At 41.0% G+C, this 24,491-nt stretch overlaps 1 protein-coding gene across 15 annotated transcripts in view; it reads right to left on the reverse strand.

Moving 5' to 3' along the window:
• Positions 1-24,491, reverse strand: part of ANK3 (ankyrin 3) — a 702,796-nt gene that overhangs the window by 372,234 nt on the left and 306,071 nt on the right. The window contains exon 1 of one of the 15 annotated variants that reach the window (XM_074232300.1): positions 1,450-6,657. The exons of the other annotated variants lie outside the window; for them this stretch is intronic. Coding sequence (XP_074088401.1) covers positions 1,450-1,563 — 114 coding nt within the window. The 5' untranslated portion in view covers positions 1,564-6,657. Of the gene's footprint in view, positions 1-1,449; positions 6,658-24,491 lie in introns of those variants that run through there. 15 annotated transcript variants of the gene reach the window in all.

The raw sequence follows: 24,491 nt of genomic DNA on the forward strand, positions 1-24,491 counted from the left end.
TCCCAACATAACACGGCAAAATGAGAACTAGACAGAAGAGAATAGGGAAATTTCATAGCTTCCCCGTAGAAGGCCCTCAAACCTGCTCCAAGAGGAAGATTTTAATCTGAACTTGAACTTTTGCCAAGAAAAGTTTTTTTTTGGTTCCATACATTTAAAGGAGAAATCATCTATATTTAACATCCTGCAGCAGACCAACTGTAACCCCTCCAATTCCTCCTCCTAAAGCATCCATATAACAAAAGGACTCAGCACCCCATGTCTGGATGAGGAGTGCTCCCAGCATTATGGAAAAACCAAATGAGAAAAGGCAGTAAAATGTTGACAGCCAACCAGCCAAATAGATGCACATATGTTGAAAAGAATCTACATGTCGTTTAGGAAGTGTCTCGCATCACTGCTCAAAGCAAATTAAGATGATCCATCCCTTGGGGATTCTCACAAAGACACATAAAAATGTTTTACGAGCTGACATCTGTATTCAGATCATGGACTTTGGGTCAAATTCTATTAATTGCCCATGGAAGAGAGAGAAAGTACTCTAGGGCCTCATCTCTCAGATTGGGGCTCAGGTGTCCGAGGTAAGGGCACAGCCACCAGACACTCTACAAGGACTTCTCAACTGAAATATAACACCACTGACCTAGAATATGCCCCCACCCTGTTCTTCCTCCAAATTTGGAAAAACAAAATAAAACTAGAGAGATACCATCACTTGCTGCCCTGAACCTACCAACAGCCAGTTACTGAAGGCTGCAGAGCTCAATGGGCTATAGAAATTTCTGCATTCAGGAGAGAAAGATCAGCATTTGTGATCTTGAGATGGATTTGACAAAAGAAAGTTCATTCTCCCCACAAGATTGCTGCAGTGTCTTCCAACCTGATACACATCTTTCAGAAATCAGGGCCAAAAAAAAGGACCAAAAACCAAAATTAAAACAACCCCAAAGCAGGAAATGACTTCTCTGCTACACCTATAAGGTCAAAGATCTGTTTGGAGGAAAAAAAAATCTCACATGTGACACAGTTCCTGCATAAAGATGAATCTTCCATGAGAAAACCCCACAAGAAGTATCAAGGCGAACTTTATATTCTTTCCTTCAGACCCTGGGTCGATGGTGTGGATTTAACCTTGCAATTATTATTGAGAAACTACTTTTAATTCCCTTGTAACACATTTTTTTGGTATCATGGAAACCTCCAATTCCTATGTGAAATGAATACACAGTTTCTGCATCATCCCTGCAACCATCCGCCCATCAGATGGAGCATTCTATTTCTTTACAAATATCATGGCTGGGGGCCACCATCTCCTCTCGTCAGCTGGTCCCAGTTGCTTCTGCTCCCAGAATTTACCCTCTCTCTAAAGAAAACCCAACATGCTTCTTGCCGGACGCAAAACAAAGGAATCCAGGCAGGATTCTTTGCCCTGGTAACATGCAAAGATACCTTTTTCTTCCGATCTCGGGACCGTTTTCGATGTTTCCTTTTTTTCTCAGTTTCCTCTTCAGCATTGATTTCTAAATCTCTGTTTTTCTTTAACTGAGATGCTGCATGAGCCATAATGCATTCAAAATAATCCTTTAGAGCAGCTTCCTTGTCGGAAAAAAAGGGTACCTTTAATCAGCTTCAAAGAACCATTCCAGTCCCTGCCAAGAGTCCTTCTGGCCAGAAGCAGGAAGACATTGAAAATACAGGGATGCTGGCCGATGCTGAGGCTTAGGAAGAAGCAGAATGTCTGTTCTCAGACTTCCTCCTACACCTTCCTTTACCTGAGCCTTTGCAAAAGGGTGCAGCCATAGTAATGCATTTAACGTAATGAAAAAGACAGCTGGGACAGAGGAGGCTTGGTGGATTGTGGCTGGATCCCCTGCCACCAACTGGAAGTGCCTAAGTCTTTTCACGGAAGGGGGGACCCAGCAAAGGATGCTCCCCCTCAGGAGAAAAAATCCAGAGTCACCACACAGGCAGCAGACACCAGCCAGCACCAATTCTGAAAATCTATTTTAGAAACCCTCGAAAAAAGGACAGGGCTGCAATTTATCCATCCCTGCCAGGGCTGCCTGAAGAATCATTTAACCTCTGAGAGAATGGAGCAGTTCCGACTTTAGGTTAACTGCTGATGGTAACCAGAAAAATTAAATAAATTTTTAAAAATAAAATGTCACTCAGCTCCCGAGACCCTGGGTGTAGTATGTAGGAAACAATGCAAGCTTTGCTTGGTCTCAACAGTGTGTCCTTTATGCTGAATGATCAATCCAGTGCTTTGGGGGGGGGGGGGGATTACAGAAAGCCTTGTCTTTGGAAAACCAACATGCTTAGTACAACACATCATCCAGAGAGATGGGATCGTGTTGGCGTGCCGAACAGATGTCTGATTCATCCGAGGGTCCCCAGTTCCACTCTCTTCTTGCTGTATAGCCCACGACCCCAGACAGGAAAATCAGGGCTGCAATCCCCTGGTCTGAGCGGTTAAGTATGGAGATTGGGGTTTGGATGTTAGGACTGGCCTCAATCACCTTACTCTTTCAGACACCTGGGTCCCTCAATGACTGCAGCTGCTGAATATTCATCATGGGGGGGGGTAGCAGCAGTAGTCAAGGCCTGCAGAAGTCCCAAGGAAAAAAAAAACTGCAGTGTAAGCATGGGAGAAGACACGCAGGAGTCCGTCCCCACCCCCACCCCCAAACACAAGCAAGATGCTTCAGTGGCTTTTTGTAAAAATCCCTCGTATTATCAAGAAATGGAACACTAAGGATTTGAGTCCTGTGTGGCAAAAAGAAAATCCCTCCCAGAGCCTGGGAGGATGAAATGAACAGATCGCATGGTCAGGGATACGGGTTTTGCTTCAGTGGTCCAGAGTTCACGACGGTGAGTACACAAGACTTTGCGGGCTGACTGCTCAAGTGTTGGGCTGGCCTGAAGCATAGCCCCCACCCCCAATTCAGACTTCTCCCACGAGGCTTTGTTTGGGCTTTTAAGGAGTACCCTCAGCAGACCTCCATACCTGGAAGGTACAGATTCCCACCTACAGTCACTGGAGAATGACTTCATGACAGGAGACCCTCCTCTGGAAGTATGTGACAAAACTAGAAAGCACCCCCAGCTTTCAGCAGTGGAGCCTGAGTCAAAGGCAGCGTGCAGGGAATGCTGGATTCAGACTGATAAATAAAATACAAACTTATCTCAGGTTTCACTGTCATCCACAAGCAATTTCTTGTACTGTGATGGCCCATGGGGCCAAGAAGGGACTCTAGGTCAAGATAATAAGCTGGAAGGGCTTCAGAAACGATGGAGTTCAATCTTTAATTTTACATAAGAGTTCAACCACTTATTTTTAGACAAGTCAATTGAGGTCCAGAGAAAGGAGTGACTTGCCTAAGATCACACAGCTAGGAACAATCTAAAAAGGGATCTGAATCTCATTCCATGATAGAAAGTCAGCCCCAGCTCCAGGGTTCTGTTTTATACCAAGCTAGAAAGACTTGGCTATAGGTCCCCTGGGGTTGTCGTGGCTAGGACCTGCCTAGCTATGAATATCGGTTGATGGAGAGCTACCACTTTGGTGAACTTTGTCAGCCATAGCAACTTCAAATGCCATAGAAAATCCCTCAGTGGAGGGAGTAGCCTCTGATTCAATGGTAGTTTGTCCAAAGATCAGAGGTCTTGAGTTCAAAGATTCAGTGCCACTCAGTTCAAGTGCCTCAATTTGCAGATCAGAAAACAGAAGCAGAAGAACAATTGTTCAAGGTCACGCAGGTAGTAATGCCAGAGCAGGATTTGAATTCAGGTCCACTGACTCTAAAGCCAGCGTTCTTACTAATGTATCAGGAAGTCACAGATCCTTGAAGTTTGTAACCATTTAAAAATTTGAGACTTGGATCCAAAAAGTGAACGGCCCCAACCCAAAACACCCTATCAAACAAATAAAATACTTCTTTGCTAGGAGGAACTGTTTTACATCATTTTAATAGGTGGGTAGGGAGAAATCAACAGACTTTATTTGCATGCATTTTCCATATACAAAGTATTCCACACTTTCCAGGAATAGTTACAGAAATACATTTTTTTCCAGCTATAAAATAATTGAAGAGTCCAGTGAAAAAGTTGGCTCAGTGCCTACTGACTCCTGGAAGGTTTCTCTTTCCCCTGTATTAGAGAATCCAAGGATCTCTAGAAATGCCACTATGATGGTCTCACTGGCCAAAAAATCTTTTTTTTGTGGATGGTTGGAAAGAGAGACAGAGAGACATAGAGGAAAATGAAAGACAGGTAGAGAGAGATGAAAAAGAAATGAAAGTGATAGGGAGACAGAGACAGAAAGAGAGAGAGAGAGAGAGAGAGAGAGAGAGAGAGAGAATGGAGTAGAAGATCTGAGAGTGATTAAAAATGGCAGAACCCTCATCATGTGTTTAATGTGGTTTAGATCAGCAAAAGTTAACAAGAAAATTTGACCTATTTACTTCTGGGCTTCCTAGAAAAATCCTGAAATTAAGGGTTTTTTGCCCCAATCTCTCCTCCTGTATCACACCCTTAAACACCCTTAGCACCCATCATCTTCATTGGGATCGCCTTCCACCATCACCTCCAATCTCAAGTTGGGTAGAGATGTTGTCTTAACTCCATACCATGTTTTTCAACTCTTGCCTCATGCTCCACACTTAGTACACACTTAGCCACACTGTTGAATGTTGAATTTATTGACTGTACAGAGGATCTGATCAAGAATCAGATGGTAGGGACAGTTAGGTGGCTCAGTGGATAGAGCACTGGCCCTGCAGTCAAAAGTACCTGAATTCAAATCCAGCCTCAGACACTTAATAATTACCTAGGGATGTGGCCTTGGGCAAGCCACTTAACCCCATTGCCTTGCAAAAAAAAACACCTAAAGAAAAGAATCAGATGGTCTGGGCTCAAAACCCAAATCTTCCAGTTACTACCAATGAGTGAATGTCTAAACCATTCCAGATCTCAGTTTCCTCACCTGCAAAACAAGAAGGTTGGACTAGACACCTAAGGTCCCCTTAAGCTTTAAATTGAAATGAAAAAGTGAAGGAAAGCTCAACAAAGCTTGACGTAATCTAGATCAGGGCTTCTTAAACTTGGTTGGAGGTGGGGTGAGTTGGGTTGTGAACCCATTTAGCAATCTGTCAAAAATGATGGACTTAGGGGCGGCTAGGTGGCGCAGTGGATAGAGCACTGGCCCTGGAGTCAGGAGGACCTGAGTTCAAATTTGCCCTCAGACACTTAATAATTACCTAGGGGTGTGGCCTTGGGCAAGCCACTTAACCCTACTGCCTTGCAAAAAAAACCCCAAAACACAAACAAAAAAAAATGATGCACTTGTTCTTAGAAAAAATGGTTTTAATTGGATAAAATAAAATACATAGTATTACAAAGTCAACCAAATATACTAAAAATGTAATTATTTTCCATTCACATTCACAGAACCATGGACGTTTATCCACAGAACTTGTATTAAGGTACTATGAAGACACACACACACACTTCATAATACCTAAATCTATATTATGTTATATATTTAAATCTATATATAAAATGATTACAATAATGAATGAATCTAATTTATGTAGATTTATATACTTGAATTATAGCCTACAAAATTGTTTTTCACTGGTAGTCCAGCTAGATATCTTGGAGTCAACTTACAGACAAAAACGAAGAGGACTTGTGGTTGAGGTACTTCAGAAGAAGTGAGAACAACCCCAAGTCTGCAATGATCTAAGCTGATTAAGGGGAGGGGTACAGGATATTGAGATTTTCCATCAGGGTTAGGACCAATTCTGCCCATGCAGAACTATGTGAACTCATTGTAAATCCCTCATGTCACGGTACCTATATTTGCATTTTGCAGTCCCTTGGAGGATGGATGCCTAAGGCAACCTGGCTTTCCCTTGCTCTACCCTCTAGCAGACCCACACTTGGCCAATGAAACCACTGGAATGTTGGTGTTCCTCACTCCTGCAAACATGCTCTATTGTCCACTGTTTGCAGGAAACTGACAATCAGTATTGATTATTTAACCAGACAAAATACATTTTAAAGACGGATTTCCTGGAAACAAAAACTTTCTGGCACTCTCAGCTTCGAAGACACAGAAACTTTCGAGGGCCACTTTACCAAATGAAGTAAGAGTGACCTGTAGGCTTTTCATTCTACCCTTGACTAAAAAGGTCATGCCACCTGAATCCTGCTTCATTCTAACCTGACTCCAAGGCACAATAATCACTCACCTGTAAACTCCTTAGAGGTTAGAAGCAGAAAGGCAAGCTATCCTTTCAAAAGAATTGGCCCAAATCTCTCATTTCATTGGCTCTGAGGAATCCCAGTGAGGAAATCTCCTCTACCACTGAATATAGGAACTAGTAATTAATATGCTAAAAGTAATCCAGGCCACTAAAAAGTTAGGTGGCTTGTTCAGGGTCACAAAGCCCGTATGAAATAGTGGAGAGGATGGAGCACAGGTCTTCCTGAACAGCAGACTCTACCCACTGTTATCACATGGTCCGTCATCTGCAGCTGGTGGTTTCCAAAAGTGAATATGCTTAAATCTAACATGTTATTTCCAGGTTATTGTCAGTTCTAACTTTTTAAAGAAATATTTTATTTATTTTGAATTTTACAGTTTCCCCCCTAATCTCGCTTCCCTCCCCCCCAGAAGGCATTCTGTTAGTCTTTACACTGTTACCATGGTATACATTGATCTAACTTGAATGTGTTGAGAGAGAAATCAGATCAAGGAAGACTTTTTTCAACAGAAAAGAAGAAAAACTTCAAAAATATTAAACTTGAATAAAGTTTAACTTTAGAAAACAAATATACAAATGTGAGTCTCAAGAGTTCATCTTATTTAGAAGTTCTTATCAAGGAATAAGGTTCTGGGGTTAATAATAATAATTATAATGAAAATGTTATAATAACATTCAATATTACTATTGATAAATAGGCATATATAGGATATATCATCTATATGTATATATGTATATGTTCACTCATATATATAAGTCTGTTTACATAAATATATATGTTTAAGTATGTCTGAATATATACATATCTATCTATCTATCTATCTATCTATCTATCTATCTATCTATATGTGTTTGTGTGCATGTGTGTTGATCCTCATAAACTGTGTGAGGTTGGGCTAATATCCTGTTATCCTCACTTTCCAGATGAGAAAGCTGAGGTCTAGAGTGGTCAAGGGACTTGCCCAGGGTCACACAACTAGCAAGTATCTGAGGTCACATTTGAACTCAGGTTCTCTGAACTATCTTGGAAGGGTTTTTAGTTCAGGCCACCCTTTGCAGCAGGTGATACCCAGAAGCCATCCCCTTGAACCCCAAGGTACCAAGTTATCTTTTATTTGAGCAGTTAAGACATCCTTTTGCAGGTAACCTCCACTCTTCCCAAAATATCAATGACCTGATGGAGACCTTACTCCAGAGTTCATCTCATCCCTTCATCAGCCTGCAATCATGACCGTACTCAGACAATTGCCATGACCAGCCAGAGATTTGCCATTATTTATAACAGTCCCTAATGAAAATGATTGCAAACCAATTGTTTATATATATTATATGAGTCAAAGGGATGTAGGGCTAGTTCTACAACTTTGGACAAGTGACCCAAACCCTTTGGACCTCAGTTTCCTCATGTCTAAAAATGGGAGTGTTAGATTAGACCCCCACACACACACACCAAGTTCTCGTTTGATTTTAAATTATATAAGGGCTTCCTTGTCCCCACTCAGATGAATGGTCCTTTATCCCCACCTTCCCCAAATAATTCTAGATGAAAGCTATCAAAGTCCATTTGTAACATTAATGGAACAGAATTCAAAAGCATTGGAATTCGGTAGAATTTGTTTTCCAGTGAGGCATAAAGCTTATGAAATGATGTTCTTTCCTGAATCACTAATTTGTTCATAAATAATCTTCTTAAAATGAAATCCCAATACTTTCCTGAATTAGTCCATGAGATCTGGGAACTACCTGCAGCTGGCACTGTTTTCATTTTTGGAGGGAAAACTTGACAGTTTTGCAAGATGACATTCAAATATGACATTTGTCATTTAACATTGTGAATGACCTTTTGAAAAAAGTGTGATCTAAGAAAAAATATCCACACATATAACATTTCATTTTCCCATCTTTATGTCCTTTCCCAGGCTCTCCTCCATTTAGGAATGCCAGCCCTCTTCCCCTCCTCCTTGCTTTTCAGAATCTACCTTCTTGAAACTCATCTTAAAGCTTCATTTCCTTCTCGATCTTCTCAGCAATCTCTCCCTTTCCTAATGTCCTATATTTATTTTATTTTAAATGGATTTTGCATATATACTTATGTGGTATATGTAAACATGTTGTCTTTCTGATAGGACATACTTATGATACTCCATAAAGAATTCTTCAGCCCAACAATATCGACCTTGCTTTTCTTCACTGACTCCATCTCCCATCTCTGTCCTTTGCATAGTCTGTCCCTTATGCTTGGAATGCTCTTCCCTCTGCTGCTGCCTCTTGGAAATCCTGAGTGTCTTTATGACTTATTTCCGACACCACTTTCTTTGTGACACCATTGCTGCTAGTAATGTATATGGTTTGGACATAGGATATATCGGGGATTCTTAATCTGGGAACTTTAAAAAATTATAATTATATTTTAACATAATAATTTTTCCTTTGTAATCTTGTGTATTTTATTTGATGTATTTATAAACATTATTCTGAGATGAGGTCCTTGAGTGCGTCATAGATGGCCATGATACAAAAGATGCTAAAAACAACTGGTATAAATGTATACGGTGTCTACCCCATTAGAAGGGAAGGCCCTTGAGTGTAGAGACTGGTTCTTATTTGTCTTTAAATCTCCACAATCTCACAGGATCTGCCATTTGATAAGGGCTTGATAATTCATGTTGATTAATTCATTGAGGTCCTTTCTCTAGGGTTGATAGCTCCTGATGATCCAGAGGTTTCTAATGACTTACAGTTATAGGAAGTTGGAAAGGAATTACGGAGAAAATAAGGAGTGGAAAGGAAGCACAATGAAAAGATAACAGAAATATTTCCAAGTGGTGCCTCTGCAAGGAAAGGCTTAATGATCTCAACAAGGGTTCAGAATAATGAGGAGAACATGTGGCTTGATGGAATGAGAAATATTCCAAGCTCCTCCTCCTTCAGCTGCCTCCAAAGCAGAGCAGACTCAGCCAAAGTAGAAGTCAAAATATTTTTACCTCCCAATGAAAAATGATATTTGGCTCCATTGTAATTTCATTATCTCTGGCATCTTAAAAAATGATGATGTCAAAAGACCCTGAGCAGGCTCCGACTTTTGGAGAAAGAGGGATGAGTGTATTACTTGTACTTATAAATGTCAAGTACTCACCTTAATATTCCAAGGGGCCACCAGAAATTCTGAGTTCCTATCTTTCCTGATTAACTATGACACAAAATTCCCCCCTCAGGAACATGGTGGGAAGACCAATGGATGGCCAATGGTTCCTTCTACCTGGGCAACCTTTCCATTGGCTACATCTAGAGGCTGTCCAGAAGCAGCTGCCCATCACACTCTTCCTGCCCTCCTCATCCCACACAGCACTTTATACATCCTGCCCCAATCTGACCTAGATGCTCGAAACCGAGCCAGCTGGCCATCAACATACCAGCTGCTGCTCTGACCCAACGGAGGGGAAATGAGGCAGGTGCACCGAGCTGGCTTCCCCTGAGTTTCCTGCTGCAGATCCAGGAGGGCTGGCCTGGAGGAGCCTCTTCCTGCACCTGCAGACCTGGGACTGTCACTCCTCTGACATGCTTGACCTGAAATAGTGAAGAGCAATAGCCCTAGGAACCCTGCTCTGGGAGCTGCTGGAGACTGGGGAGGTCTAACCCACTACATCATCATTCTCTTCCTTAATAAACCCAAGTGGTTCTCTGTTGTTTGCTGGCTCAAAGGTAGAACCCTCTCTGGCATCTAAAGCCATTCACAGCCTGATCCCTTCCAATTCCCCTCCATAAATTCTACCATTCAGCAATAATAGCCATCTTGCTGTTACTGAACTTAACTCTCCATGGAAATTCTCTGACTAGCCCCTTTGCCTGGCACGCTTTCCTTCCTCGTCTCTACCTTGAATATTCTCTGGCTTCCTTCAAGACTCAAGTCAAATTCCACATTCTGGGACAGGTTGCCCCCAATCCCTACCTACCATTACCCTCACCCCATTTCCTTCCCTTGAAGACTACTTTCTGTTTCACACTGAATAGATCCGGTAGTTACACAGTTCTTCACATATCTCTCCACTCCACCCCCCACTTGTTTTCATTGGAATGGAAGCTTCTTGAGGGTAGGGACCATGGTCTTCTCTTTCCTTGTATCACCAGTCTGTGGCACATTACCCTTGTACCTTAATTTCCACCATCTATAAAATCACCATTTAGATAGATCATGGTTCTCAACCTCTTTGATCTCAGGACCCTTTACACTCATAATTATTGAAGACCCTCCAGAATTTCTGTTTATGTGGGGTAGAGTTCCCATGTCTGCCATATGCAAAATGAAAACAACTTCATATTATTACAAAAATAGTTTTGGCCACTTGGCTATTCTGAAAGGGTCATGGAGATCCTCAGAGATTCTAGATCATACTTTGGAAATGTCTGGACTAGAAGACTTCTAAGATCTGTTTTGGCTTGAAGCCATTTGATCCTGTGATCTCCAAAACAGGGGTTTTGCACTACCTTCCCTATTCTCAGATGCTTTGCCTCTGGAAGAGAAGGATTGAGGATGAAGAATATATATACATACATACATACATACACATATATATATATATACATATATGAATAGGGAGGATTAGGGAAAATGGAAGATAAAAAACAAAACTAGGAAGACAGAATTGACAGTTCATATAATATAAACTGAAAGAACAAAGTAAAAACCCAAGCTGAATATTGTGTAATTATAATGACCATATTTGACTCTGAAGAAGAGATAGGAGAATTCACTTTTTTCTTGACCTTGGAGTAGTAGGGAGGGAAAAAGTTGGGGGAAGGGACTCGGGTTGAAAGCACTGCATATACTGTCAGATATGATTGACAGATGGGTTAATTTTACTAAACTGCTTTTGTCTTTCTTCTTTTCTAATTCTTTGTTATGAAGAATGACTCCCTCTGGATGGGATATAGGAGAGGGACATATTAAAAAGGGAAGTTGATAGAAAACAAAATATATCAATTATAATTATTGTTTCAAAAAGTACTATGTAGAGATTTTTTAAAGGTATAAATACAAGTTCAAATAAGGGTTCTAAATCTTTGTTGTTATTGCTGTTCAGTCATGTATGAATCTCTACGATCCCATTTGGGATTTTCTTGGCAGAGATATGGGAATGATTTTGTCATTTCTTTTTCCAGCTCATTTGACAGATGAAGAAACTGAGGTAAACTTTCCCAGGGTCACAGGTAGTTAGTGTCTGAGATCAGATTTGAGCTCAATAAGATGAGCCTTCCTGTCTCTTATTTACTATGCCACCTATCTGCCCTACTCTATAGCTTCCCTCTCCCAAAACTCCCCCCCCATCTCAGTAATAAGTCTATCCGGCACTTAGTTGCCAAAGGGCAAGGAAGGAAAGTGCTAAGTTTCTAGGACCTTGGGATAAAAGAGTCTCATTCAGAAGTGTGTTCACCAAAAGAGCAATTTGGGGTCCTGCATTATGGCTGACTTGGAGAAGGTGGAGTCTACTTTGGTTGACCATTTGTTGGAGACATACATAGGATCATGGATTTAAGCCTGGATGAGATCTCAGAGGTTATTTATTGCAGCTCCCTCAAAACCAAAGAAAGGGCATGGCGTGTCCAGTCCTTGAGTCCAGATCCTCTGGTTCCAAATCTAAAGTGTGTGTGTGTGTGTGTGTGTGTGTGTGTGTGTGTGTGTGTGTGTTTTCCAGACACTCTTCAGTATTCATTGGATCAGATGGCAGCTAAACTTCTGACTCTGAATTTGGCGGGGGACGGGGGGTCAGTATTACTGTGAGTGATTTCACTTGTTTCAGAAAGGGATGTTCCATATCATCCATTCATTCCACAATACACAGAATGAATATCCCAAAATGAAACTATTCCAAAACTGAAGCTACAATTCTTCCCGACTCTATGGACCCCACTAACCATGGGCTTAAAAAAATCACAACTTTTTGTGGTCCCACCTAAACTTATTGCCAGATTTAAAAAAGCAGACAAATGGAATTTATACAGTCTGTTCCTGTCCATCTGTAAAGCAGAAATACAAACATCTGCTTCTCACCTACCTCTCAGGGCTATCACCAGAAATAACCAACATCCATGAAACAGTCTGGGCACCAGAGAGAATAAAAAGCAAATGCACACATATAGAGAAGTAGGAAATGCCTCAGAGAACAGCTCCTCAAGCCTTCTCACTTTAGAGATTCTGAGGCTACAGGCTAGAATTGGAAGGGGGCTTCAAAGAAGGCAAATCAGTTACCCAGAGAGGTTTACTCACTTGCCCAAAGTCACACAGCCAGTAAGGGGCAATTCCAGGACTGGAATCCTGCTGTCTCCCCTTCCACTATGCTACACTGCCCATTTGGAGTGGCATGTGAGTCCCATAGAGACACTGACTAGTACTACAAGTGACCCAATTCTGTTTGGAAGAACCCTTCATTCCTGCACCCTTTACAATGGAAATAGCCACTTTATAGCATTTTCTCTTTGTGGAATACTATAGGGCTTTTCATTCCTGGGGCCTCAAAGGGTGCCCTCTTTTCATGTGGAGCTGGACAAAACAAGCTAAGCTTACAAAACCACAGAATTAAGGGGCAGGAATGAAATTCCAGAGGCTGCCCTCTTGTTCAGCTCATACATGACTAAGAATCTTCTCTTTTATGACCTTGTCAAGTGGTCATCCAACCTTGCTTATAACCCTTCAGTAAGGGGGAGCCCACCATCCCTGGAAGGCAGCATAATACATTGGAAAGAGTCTTGACTCTGTCATCAGAAGACCTACCTATGGCACTTGTGATCTATGTGACCTCCTCAGGCCTCAAACTCTTCTATAAAGTGAGGGGAACTAGACAAACTTTGGATTCCTTCCAGCTGTTGATCTATGATCCTGAGGTAACTCATTCTACATTGGGACCTTTCTTCTCCAGGATAACTACTACCAATGGCTAAAACTACTACCAAAGGCTAAAAAAGAGGAAGGGAGAATGAAACCAAATGATGTACAATGATTTACAATGACAAAACAACTGGAGAAGAGTTAAGAAAAAATTACCTCCCTCCTTTCATTAAAGAAATGAGGGTTATAAGAGGGTAATGAATACTGCATATATTATAAGAAAATCAATGTGTTGGTTAGTTACTCTGAGGAGTTTTTAAATTTTTTTTCTTTTTAAGTTTTTGCTCCAAGGAATGCCTTGCTGAGTAGGGGAGGAGAGGAATAGATTCAGAAGTGCATACAATAACAGGAGCCAATCATAAAATAATTTTTTTAGTGAAAAGGAAGTTTTATTTATTTCTCAATTCCACATCATCTTCCATTTTCCAACTATGTCATCCAAGTCTTTGACTAAGCCAAAAGCAAAATTCTTGAGTGGCACAAAACCAAGGAATGATCCATGGGGTACTCTACCAGAGACCTCCTTTGATGTGATAACATCAACCCAGTAAAGTCTGGCCAGTCAGTTCATGGTTGATTGATACCTAGTCTCTTTATTCACACAGATGAGTGGTCATCTCCCAAACCAAACACTCAAACTACTCTCTCTTAGTCCACAAATCTCTATTTTATCATCAAGCATGACATCAGAGTCCCTGACAAATGTTTTACTGACATTCAGATAAATCAGAAAAATATTAGGACTTTTTTTCTTACATTAAACCATGTTTTTTTTTCCCTCCACGACTTCTAATCATAGCCCATCTTTCTGTCCCCTTTGGCCCAAAAATATTGCCTTCCACCAATCAAACCTCCAAATATTTGAAAGCACCTAACCTATCCTTCTACCAAGCCCTCCCTCCTCCAGGTTCTTCAGAAGCTTTCATTGACACTTTTATGAGATAAACTGGAGGACCCTCCCATGCCAGTTGTCTTGTCCAGGTTAATCACTGGCCGCCCCTAAATTCAGAACTCAGAAGTGAATACAACTCTTCAGACTGACAATTTCTTTCCATAGCCAGGGACCGAATTCCTTCAGGACTGGAGACACCATGGATGACAAGCAGCAATTCTCATGCCACCCTTTCCCTAATGTTCCATTTCTACTCCTTATCACTCCATTTTGTTCTTTCCATCTCATTATTATGTCTCACAACCTCTGAAAACTGTCAAAGGTTGCTCCTTGGGCTCTTATGCACCATATCAGAGAGAGACAAAGGTGACAAGTCTGAAAATACCTCCCTGGGACACCAAAGATTTGAAGGATTGGGAATTTTAAAAAAATGGGTATTCTTTAATGCTCGATACCAGTTGAAGCTACACTGCGCATCTCTTTCTCCCATCTTTACCACCATAAGACAGTAAGGCACTTTAAATACCATTTGATTTAAATTATCCCTGAATTTCCCCTAGGAAATTTTAAAGTAGGGCAAGCTAGGTGGTGTAGTGGATAAAGCGCCAGCTGTGGAGGATCTGAGTTCAAATCCAGTTTTAGACAATAATTGCCAAGCTGTGTGTAACCTTGGGTAAGTCATTCAAACTCACTGAAAAAGAAGAGGAATTTTTAAAGTAGCTAACACAATGATCATTATCTCTATGGAAGTAAGAAGTAAGTTTGTCATTTAGGTATGCCTTGAATCCCAGGTGTTTGGAAACTTGCTCATCTTATCCCTTCTCCTTCCTCTTCTGCCCCCCTCCATCATCATCAACATCATCATCCTCATCCTCATCCTCATCATCACCATTATCATCCTTAATATTCATTGTCATCATCATCATTTTCATCATCATTATCTTCTCGGTTTGAGGAAGAAGATAGAGCTAAATGTATGAATGAAAACATCAATGAATCTATCAACAAATACTGAAAAAAGACCTACTAGGTGCCAGTCTGGGGACACTCCGAAAAGCTGAACAACAGTTATGATCTAATGACTAGGACTCTGGGTTTGAATCCTGGAACTGCTAGCTTCATCTAGTAAGGGTTGCAAGTTTTTGTGCATCCCATAACCTCTTTTAGCCCCAATTTCTTCATTTGTAATATAAGAGAATTAGACTAAAAATCTTCTGCGGTCTCTTCCGTCAAATGAGAAAATATCAGTAAAGCACTTTGCATAAAGTAAGCATTCAATAAAATGCGTATTTTCTCCTCCTCTCCCCCAGTTCTAAATCCAATATATTCCACAAGACAGATGATCTGCTTCATGTTATTATTCTTGTTACTAATGTGTTTTCGTAACCTTCTAGACATGTTTTTAGAGCTCACAAAATAAAAAAGAGCTAAGTGTTTAAAAGACAAGGAGATTTTTGTTTTCTTTCTCCTAGCTTAAAATCTGATGGGACTTATTAAAAATATAATTTACTCTTTGATCATAGCAAGGGTAAGATTTGATCCTAAGTGGACCTTTTACAAATTCTCTTCTCTCAAAATGCACACGAAACAAACCCTGTCTCCCAATTGTCCTTCAGATTCTGTTTGCCTTTTCTAGGCAGTGGCTCCCAAGATAAAGAGGATTTCACACATCATCAGAGTCCTATAGGCCCTCCAGAGTCAGCTAGTCTACTCTGCCCCTGACCAAAGTGTCTTTTCCAACTTCCCTACTGCCTGGATAGTCACGAGGATGGAGAACTCCCTCCCTCTTGAGGCAGTTCAGTCCCCTTGTGGGAAGCTCTTATGGCTAGGAAAAGATCCCTGATATCAGGCCAAAATCTATGTCTCATAAGTTTCCACCCATCATGCCTTTTCAACTCTAGGACTAAGTGGGGAAAAAAAAACCCAAATCTCATTGACACGAATGATGCCTCTTGTAATTCAAGGAATGATGGCTTGTTCCCCTCTCCCCTTTAGCAATGTGAAGAAAGCAAGGACCTCTTCCTGATATTGCATTTTTAAATCCATAAAATAGAATAAATCATTACAAAGAAAACCAAATCTATGCAAATATCATCTTTGAAATATTTTAAAATAAAACAGGATCATACAGTCTGGGTTAACAACCCTTGACGTAATGGAAGACAGCTCAGATGGGTCCCCCTTTGTCATGATATTCTACCTCTCACGAGATCTTTAAACTGCTTTAATCTCTGTTTCTTTATCTGGTGTATGAAAAAGAGCCCTCTTCTTCATGAATTCTGACTTAGGGCCAGTCACCAAACCAGGATTTTTAGTAAGTAATGGATCAGTTGCATAGACCTCATCTAATCATTCCATTTTGTCTTTGAGTTGTTTTTCAGTTGTATCTGACTCTCCATGACTCTACTTAAGAGTTTTCTTGGCCAAGATACTGGAGGAGTTTGCTGTTTCCTTCTCCAGCTCATTTTACAGATGAGGAAACTGAAGCAAACAGAGTTCAATGATGTACCCAGGGTCATACAGCTAGTAGTTGTTTGTTTGAAGCAGGATTTGAATTCATATAGATGAATCTTCCTGTCTCCAGGCTTGGGGCTCTATGTACTGTGGCACCTCCCAAGCAATCCTTTCCCATTTATCAATGAGGAAATGAAAGTCAAGGGAAATTAAGTGACTTTTCCCAAGATCATGCATGAAGTAAACATCAGGAATAATATTTGAACCTAGTGCTTCATGCTGCCTCCTTAACACTTTCTTTTTAACATAATTTGCTCCATTAGACACAACTCACAGATTTACTTGTCCTTACATAAATGATCTGAAATTTCAAACACTAACACATGGATTATTAAATTAAAAGGAAAAGAGAACTTGGGTCATATATCACAATATTTCTAAGACCTGAATGAAATGAAATTGCAATAGAGAAGACAAATTGCTTAATATATTAAAATTGTCCTTCATATAAAAATGATAATAACAGAACTGATTTTCCTCCCTAAAAACTCACAAGTTATTGAAAGAATAGGTAAGGCCAGATGGCTCTGGGGCTTAGCAATGGGGAAAGACCAACATTCACCTCAAGGCCGTTGATTAAATTTTTGTGCTACTTGGCAGTGAGAGAAAACCATGGCCATCTGAAGGCTCATTGGGAGCCTTGGTCTAGTTCCTATTCCACAGTTGTCAACACTCTCAGGTTGCAACTGGTCCTCACGAATATGAAGTCTTGGCATATGGCAGGCTCCTTGCTCATTTCTACACCATCCCCGCATATCTTTTCATGTTCTGTGTAAAACACATATGCAAAAGGCTGTGTGACCGGTTCGAGGTTTCAGCTAACTCAGTTACATATTGAGGGAGTTGAACTCCTCTGAGGTTCCCCACCTGATCTAGATCTTCATCCTCATCCTCCTTCCCCTCATCCTCCAACTCATCATCTGGTTAATATAGCATTTTAAGGTTTGCAAAGCACTTTAGCACAATACCCTAAAAGATAGGTGCCATTTCTATCATTTCCATTTTGTCGATGAGGAAACTGAAGCTGAGAATGGTAAAATGATTTGTTTAGAATCCCACAGCTAATAAGTGTTTGAGACAAGATTCCAAGTCTTCCCAGTCTCAGGTCTTCCTGACCCTGTGTCCTGCATCTTATCCATAGATCCATAAGCTACATATGCATAAGGAGAGGATTCTATCAGTTCTCTGCTGATAGACCATGTTATTTACTAATAAAACATATATATTTAAAGAAATTACTCTGGCTTTTGAGGACTTATTGCAAATAAGGGGAATGGCCAAGTATAATCCTTGCCCACTTCATCAGGACTCTCTCAGTACACTATTAACAACTTTCTAAGTAAGAACAGCATATCCAACATTTGTGACCTCAACTTCTCCCTCCTAATTCAATCAAAAGGACTGAACTTGAAATCTCCTTAGACAAAAACTTATCTGTTAAGGAAAGATTTGATCTATTGTTCTTTTACAACACTTCCCAGTGTGTTTGCTTGCATACATGACCCCCCAATAGATGACAAGACCCTATTTTTTTAGGTTTTTGCAAGGCAAATGGGGTTAAGTGGCTTGCCCAAGGCCACACAGCTAGGGAATTATTAAGTGTCTGAGACCGGATTTGAACCCAGGTACTCCTGACTACAGGGCCAGTGCTTTATCCACTATGCCACCTAGCCACCCCCAAGACCCTATTTTTAATTTGTTATTTGGGATCCATATTTTTTCAGTATCTCTTGATATTAAGCAGATACTAAGCAGAGGCAACATGGGTTGTTACTGGACCACAGTGACACAGTTACAACAGGTGACTCTATCTCAGAAGGAGGCAAGGCTTCACAAGATCAGAAAGCCAGATTCTTACACTCACATTGAATTCCTTTTTAGGTCTAAATAGAGTTCATTCACTTCATTGGGGACCATTAGGAACAGCTGATATATCTATCATACAAAAAACAGCTATTTCAAAAAATACTCTTGTTATCTGCTGCATTGTTTACAAGCAAAGACTGGCAATGACAGCTTGGGATGGTGGCCAGACCCCCATGGAAGGATTCAACACCTGTGACTATTTTTAAAAAATCGTTTTCCAGCCAAATTTTATTTTGTGAAATAATACAGCTCTTGTAAATATTCACATGACAAGTAATGAATGAGATGGTTCTTCCACCCACCCTTTATTTATGATTTGTATGAAGTTGTCTGCCATTATCTTCCCCATTTGTAGATGAGCTCCTTGAGGGAAGGCTACATGTTTTTGCCTTTTTGGGGGGGGTATCCCTAGCATTTTTCACAGGGCCTGGAACATAAGGTGGATTTGATGAGTAGTCTTTGATACTGTGACTCACTTGAGACAGTTTAGAATCTTTAAAGAATCTATAAATCTCCCTGAAGACAGGACTGGTTTGGGGTGGTAATTTTCATTTATTTGTTTCAGGTTGGGCACCCCTAGATCTTAGCACAGTACTTGGAGCCTTGTAACTGCTAAATAATTGTTGAACTGAATAACACTACATAATGTCTACTTAATTTTGTATTTTTACAGGATCAGAGAATCCCACTTTGGAGAATGAGGTGTTGGAGCTCCTTCTAATGGGTCCCAGGGAGGGACTTCCTCCCCCAGCATCCCCGGACAAGAGAGAAATGGCTGGACAGCTCCCTTCGTTTTCAGAAAACACGGTTTTCATTGCTAGAAATTTCTGTAATCATTATAACACCCTTGAAAAGTCATCATCCCATTTCACTTCAGCTTAGTTTCAGTGTTTGTGTTTGTGTGTGTGTGTGTGTGTGTGTGTGTGTGTGTGTGTGTGTGTGTGAGAGAGAGAGAGAGAGAGAGAGAGAGATTTTTAAACGATATCAATTATTTCATCAATGTAGTTGAAGAACTCCCTTTACCAGAACAAATAGTTGACTACTTTATGGATTAATCACTGGGCCTGAAATCTGGGAGACAAGCTCAAATCCAGCCTCAAACCCTTGTTAACTGTGTGACCCTGGACAAGTCACTTTATCTCTCTCTGTCTCAGTTTCCTCATCTGTAAAATGGAGATAATATTTACATTTACCTTCCAGCATTGTTGTGAAGATTAAATGAGGAAATAATTGTGCTTCATAAGGTGCCAAGTTCATACGAGGCACTATATAATTGGTTGTTGTTGTATCAGCATCTTCTAAGTAGGTCACTGGCTTGGGGACACTGAGAGGTCACAAACCCAGGGTCACTCAGCACAGCTTCTATATCTCAGAATTTTAAGGTAGAATTTGAACACAGGACGTCCTGACACTGAGGCCAATCCTTGATTCCCTCTGCCATGGAATTTTTTGTATTTCATGTACTTAATAGATGTGTACATGTATGAATGTGTGCATGCATGCATGAGTGTATGCATGCATGTGTATGTGTGTTGTAGACATGTAGCATGATGCTGAGGAGAAAGTCCCATGGGGCCTTGGGAGCAGGAACACCTAGTTTCAGATTTGTCTAGGATACCAAATGGAAGAAAGCTCTTAATCTCTTCCCACATGAACCAGGCAGTTCTCAGATACTAATTCTCCTGCCCAAAGAAGGTGGTCCCTCTAACAATGATATCAGAGGCTCAGATTTGCACCAAATCAACCAATCAACACTTCAGCAAATATTTAGTCCTAAGTGGTGGAGATACTTTAGCTCAAAAAAGAGAACAGTCTTTGTTTTCAAGAAATTTACCTTCTAAAGAGACAGATATAGATAGATAGATAGATAGATAGATAGATAGATAGATAGATAGATAGATGTTATATTCACATATATATTCATATGTAGAAACCTGCATATCCATATCTCTCCATATAGACATACATACATGTTTAGAGAGCTTCATCCATCCTACATCTTTGTATAGTTAATAAAAACAATGCTAATAAAGAGGATGAGATTTCTGATTTCATTGGTACGATGAACTTACAGAGTTCCACCAAAACTAATTGGTACCTTTTCCCCCCTTGAAGATTCTAAAGACTTGACTGAGGGTGGGGGGTATCTTAGAGGTGGTCTGTGTAGGTCAGAGACAGGATTTGAATTCAGTTTTCCTTGGCTGGGATGAGAACAAACAGCTCCCTAAGCACATTCAAGGCTTCCTCAATGTAGCTTCTCCCTCCATCAGTCACCAGTGTCCATTGTCGCCCAATAACGCCTTTTCTGGATCTCTCCCTAATATTTTACCCACCACCTCCCCAGCACACTGAAGGATGTCTCTGGTTCCTTCCACTTTGGGGGCGCACCAAGGTCATCCTGATCCGCCCATCTATAACTCTAGTTCCTGCTCATCCTGAGGCTGCTCCTTATTGACACCAAACACGGTCCTGCTCTTCTTCTGTCAGGCCTGACTGTCCTCCTCCATATTTCTCTTAGTTCCTCAAAAGCAAGGCTCACACCTCCTATCTATTCTGCATAAACATCCTCAGTTTCCCAGTAGAATGGAAGCTCCCTGAAGGCAGGAACTGGTTCATTTGCATCTTTTTTTATGACCAATGCCTAGGGCATAGAAGATGCTGCTCACTTGGGTCTGACTCTTCATGATCCCATTGAATGCCCCCAAATTGCGATGACCAAATACAATGAGGTGGCTAAGTAGATAGTGTTAGAATTATTGAAAACTGTAAACACTTGTTAGCTGTATGACCCTGGGCGAGTCATTAAACTCCCCTTCATTAATCTTGATCTCCCCAAATATAAAGTGGGGATAATAACAGCGCCTGATCCACTGGGTTGTTGAGTGAGATAACATTTATTAAGAATTTAGCATGGATCAATGGTATCCTTATTAATTATATTATTATTATTATTATTACTGTTTTTATCCAAATTTGACCTTGAAGAAGAGTCATGAGAGGGCATCTCTCCCCCAGTAGCCCCTCCTCCCCCCACACCCACATACAAAGGTGAGACATTATGGATGGGGAGCAGTACAGATTTTTTCCAACGTTGGTTGATCTTTCTGAACTGTTCCGCACTGTCCACAAGTTTTACTTTTCATATAAAGAATGGCTCTTGAGGAAGGCCTAATGAAGTCAAATATTCAGAAATGTAGCTAAGGCTAAGAGGAGAGAAAAGAAGGGGGAAGAAGAAGAAAAAAGGAAAGAAAAAGGAGGGGAGGGGGAGGGGAGAAGAAGGAGGAGGGGAGGAGAAGGAGAAGAAGTAGAGAAAGAAGGAAAAGAAAGAGAAGGAAAAGAAGGGAGAAGAAGAAGAAGAAGAAGAAGAAGAAGAAGAAGAAGAAGAAGAAGAAGAAAGAGAGAGAGAGAGAGAGAGAGAGAGAGAGAGAGAGAGAGAGAGAGAGAGAGAGAGAGAGAGAGTGTTTTGGTTTGTTTTAAAAGATGAGTAGTCAGGACCTCTGCTGGGTCTTTCCCCCAAGGAGTGATCCTTCTCTAAAGCTACCTCAACTCCTTCTGGGCTCAGCCCTGATAACGGGGCAGATTAACTAATTGCCATCTCTGCAGAATGAGGAGGGCACCCAGCTGCATAGCAATGAGATGATGTCTTGCCTGCCAGCGTGTTGTTATTAACTAGGCCCTGCTGTCAATATACTTCAGGCTGTACACAAAAGAAGATAAAAACCATTCCAAAACAGACCCCTGGGAGCCTGGAGCCTGCAGGTGAGACGCCCAGATTCCCAACACTCTCAGGAGCAGCCCAGCCCACAGGGGCAGCAGCTGCTTCTCTTCTTATTAATCAGTCACTTGCCAAGCAGTTTTTGAGTACCTACTATGGGCCTAGAACTGTGGGAGACCCAGAGGATCCAGACAAAAACAAAGGAATCCCCCCCCAAAACTTTCATCCTAACAAGGGAAAAACTTCCAGGCCAGAGATGAGTGGCTAATAGTCTGAGCTGGACCAGGGAGCTGTCCCCAGCACCTGGACCCACTCAATGCCAGGTCATTTTGGGGCTGAGGGAAGTACAACAACTGGAAGGTCCAAACAACCCTTAGGTATAAAGTGTCACAGAAGGGAGCTCTGCCATCTGGAGCTTCTTGGAAGGTTCCAGAGCTCCCTTTTATTCAGAAAAGTAGCACAGTGGCGAGCAACTTGGCTGTCTCATCAGTCACCATTTACTAAGCTCCTACTACGTGCTGGCTTACAGAATTTGGTGCATGGTAAATACTTAATAAATGCTTGTTGCCTGGCTCACTGACTGGCTAAAAATCTTCACTCATAAAAGTAAGATAAAAATGATGTTTCCCCTGGCTGGATTGCAAGGTCCTGGAGGCCAGGGGCTATGTGACCTTTGTCTTTGTGTTTCCTGTATTTAGCACAGAGCCTCAAGGATGGTGACTGTTGGGTGAAGATTTGTTGACTGACTCATGAAGAAAATGATGTTAAAACATTTAAACCTGACTTAAGAAATGGCTCTGGGCAGTTCTCGGGGGGGGGGGGGGTTGAGGAGAATTCCACAAAGAACATGGACAGGGTTCAGCTCTGGAAAAGACCTGATAGATGGTCTAAGCCACTTCTTTCTTGGTACAAGTGGGGCAACATGGTCATGCAGACAGGAAAGAAGCAGAAATAGGGATGGATTAAGTTGGAGTACTCTCTCTCTCCCCTTCTTTTTCCCTCCTCCTCTCCTTGACAAAGCAATTTCTCCCTACCTTTCCATACTGACCTGACTTATGTTCCAACCCAACTGCCCTATTATCTCTTCTCCAAATGAAGTCCACCATCAACCATCTCCACATTTGCACAGGAGCGTCCCCATATCTCAAACACATTCACATCTCACCTGCGTTTGACAGTCCTTCAAGGCTTTCCTAATTGAAAATCTCTAGGAATTTTCCCTACAAAAAGATGTTCCCTTCCTTGAATTAAATTCTGATTGGATTGGGGTCAAATCTTGCCTCTGCCACTCACTACCTATCCAGTGTCAGAAAAAGTCACCTCTATCCCAGGTCTCAGCTTCCTCATTTGTAAAATAAGTAGGCTAGATTATGTGTTAGGTGCCTTTCAGCTACAAAGTCATGAATCTATGAATTGACTTTATGGAGTATGTTGATTAAAAACAGAATGACTGTTATTACTCTATTATGTTACTGTTGCTGGGATCTTTTAAGCAGGTTTTACACCAATTCCATTCATTTCTGCCTCACTAAAGTTTTATAATCTTGAAAGAATTTATTTTGTCCAATTTCCAAAGGAGAAGTGCCAGGTTCATAACAAAGTCTTATTAAAGGAGAGAATTTATAACTTATGGAAAAGATGAGCAAAGCACATGAGGTCCGTATAACCAATGATTCCATGCCAAGTGCTTCAGGTAAGACTCCATAAAGTGTGGAGTATAAGAAGAAGAAGAAGGTATTAAAATATGTAAAAGACTGCCAGGGCTTTGGACAGAATCAAGAACAATGATATTCACTCAAAATGTCATTCTTGCGAGTTCCCAGCATCAACAGACCAAATGGACTTTTTGTCCTCTTGGGGAAAAGCTGTAATCATATCTCACATAAACTAAACATGAGGTTCCTTCAGCATCTGCTGAGAAATCAATATCTTGATTCATAGACTAGTAAAAGGAGCTAGTAAATCTAAGTGTGATTCTGATTCTAAGGCTAGCTGTGTGGCCACAGCTAAATCAATTAACATTTACTAGCTGTGTGACTCTGGGCAAGTCACTTAACCTCAAGTGCCTCCAAAAAAAAAGAAAAAGAAAAATCAATTAATCTTTCTTGGCCTCAGTTTACTACATAAGGTTAAGAAGTAAATGGAGTGGATATCTATAAGGTATGGTTTCTTTTTTTTTAGGTTTTTGCAAGGCAATGGGGTTAAGCGGCTTGCCCAAGGCCACACAGCTAAGCAATTATTAAGTGTCTGAGACCGGATTTGAACCCAGGTACTCCTGACTCCAAGGCCGATGCTTTATCCACTACTAAAATGTTTTAATTGTGTTTCGTGATAACTAGTCTCCTTTGTCAT

Source organism: Macrotis lagotis, chromosome 4 (assembly GCF_037893015.1).
Source record: "Macrotis lagotis isolate mMagLag1 chromosome 4, bilby.v1.9.chrom.fasta, whole genome shotgun sequence".
NCBI lineage: Eukaryota > Metazoa > Chordata > Mammalia > Peramelemorphia > Peramelidae > Macrotis > Macrotis lagotis.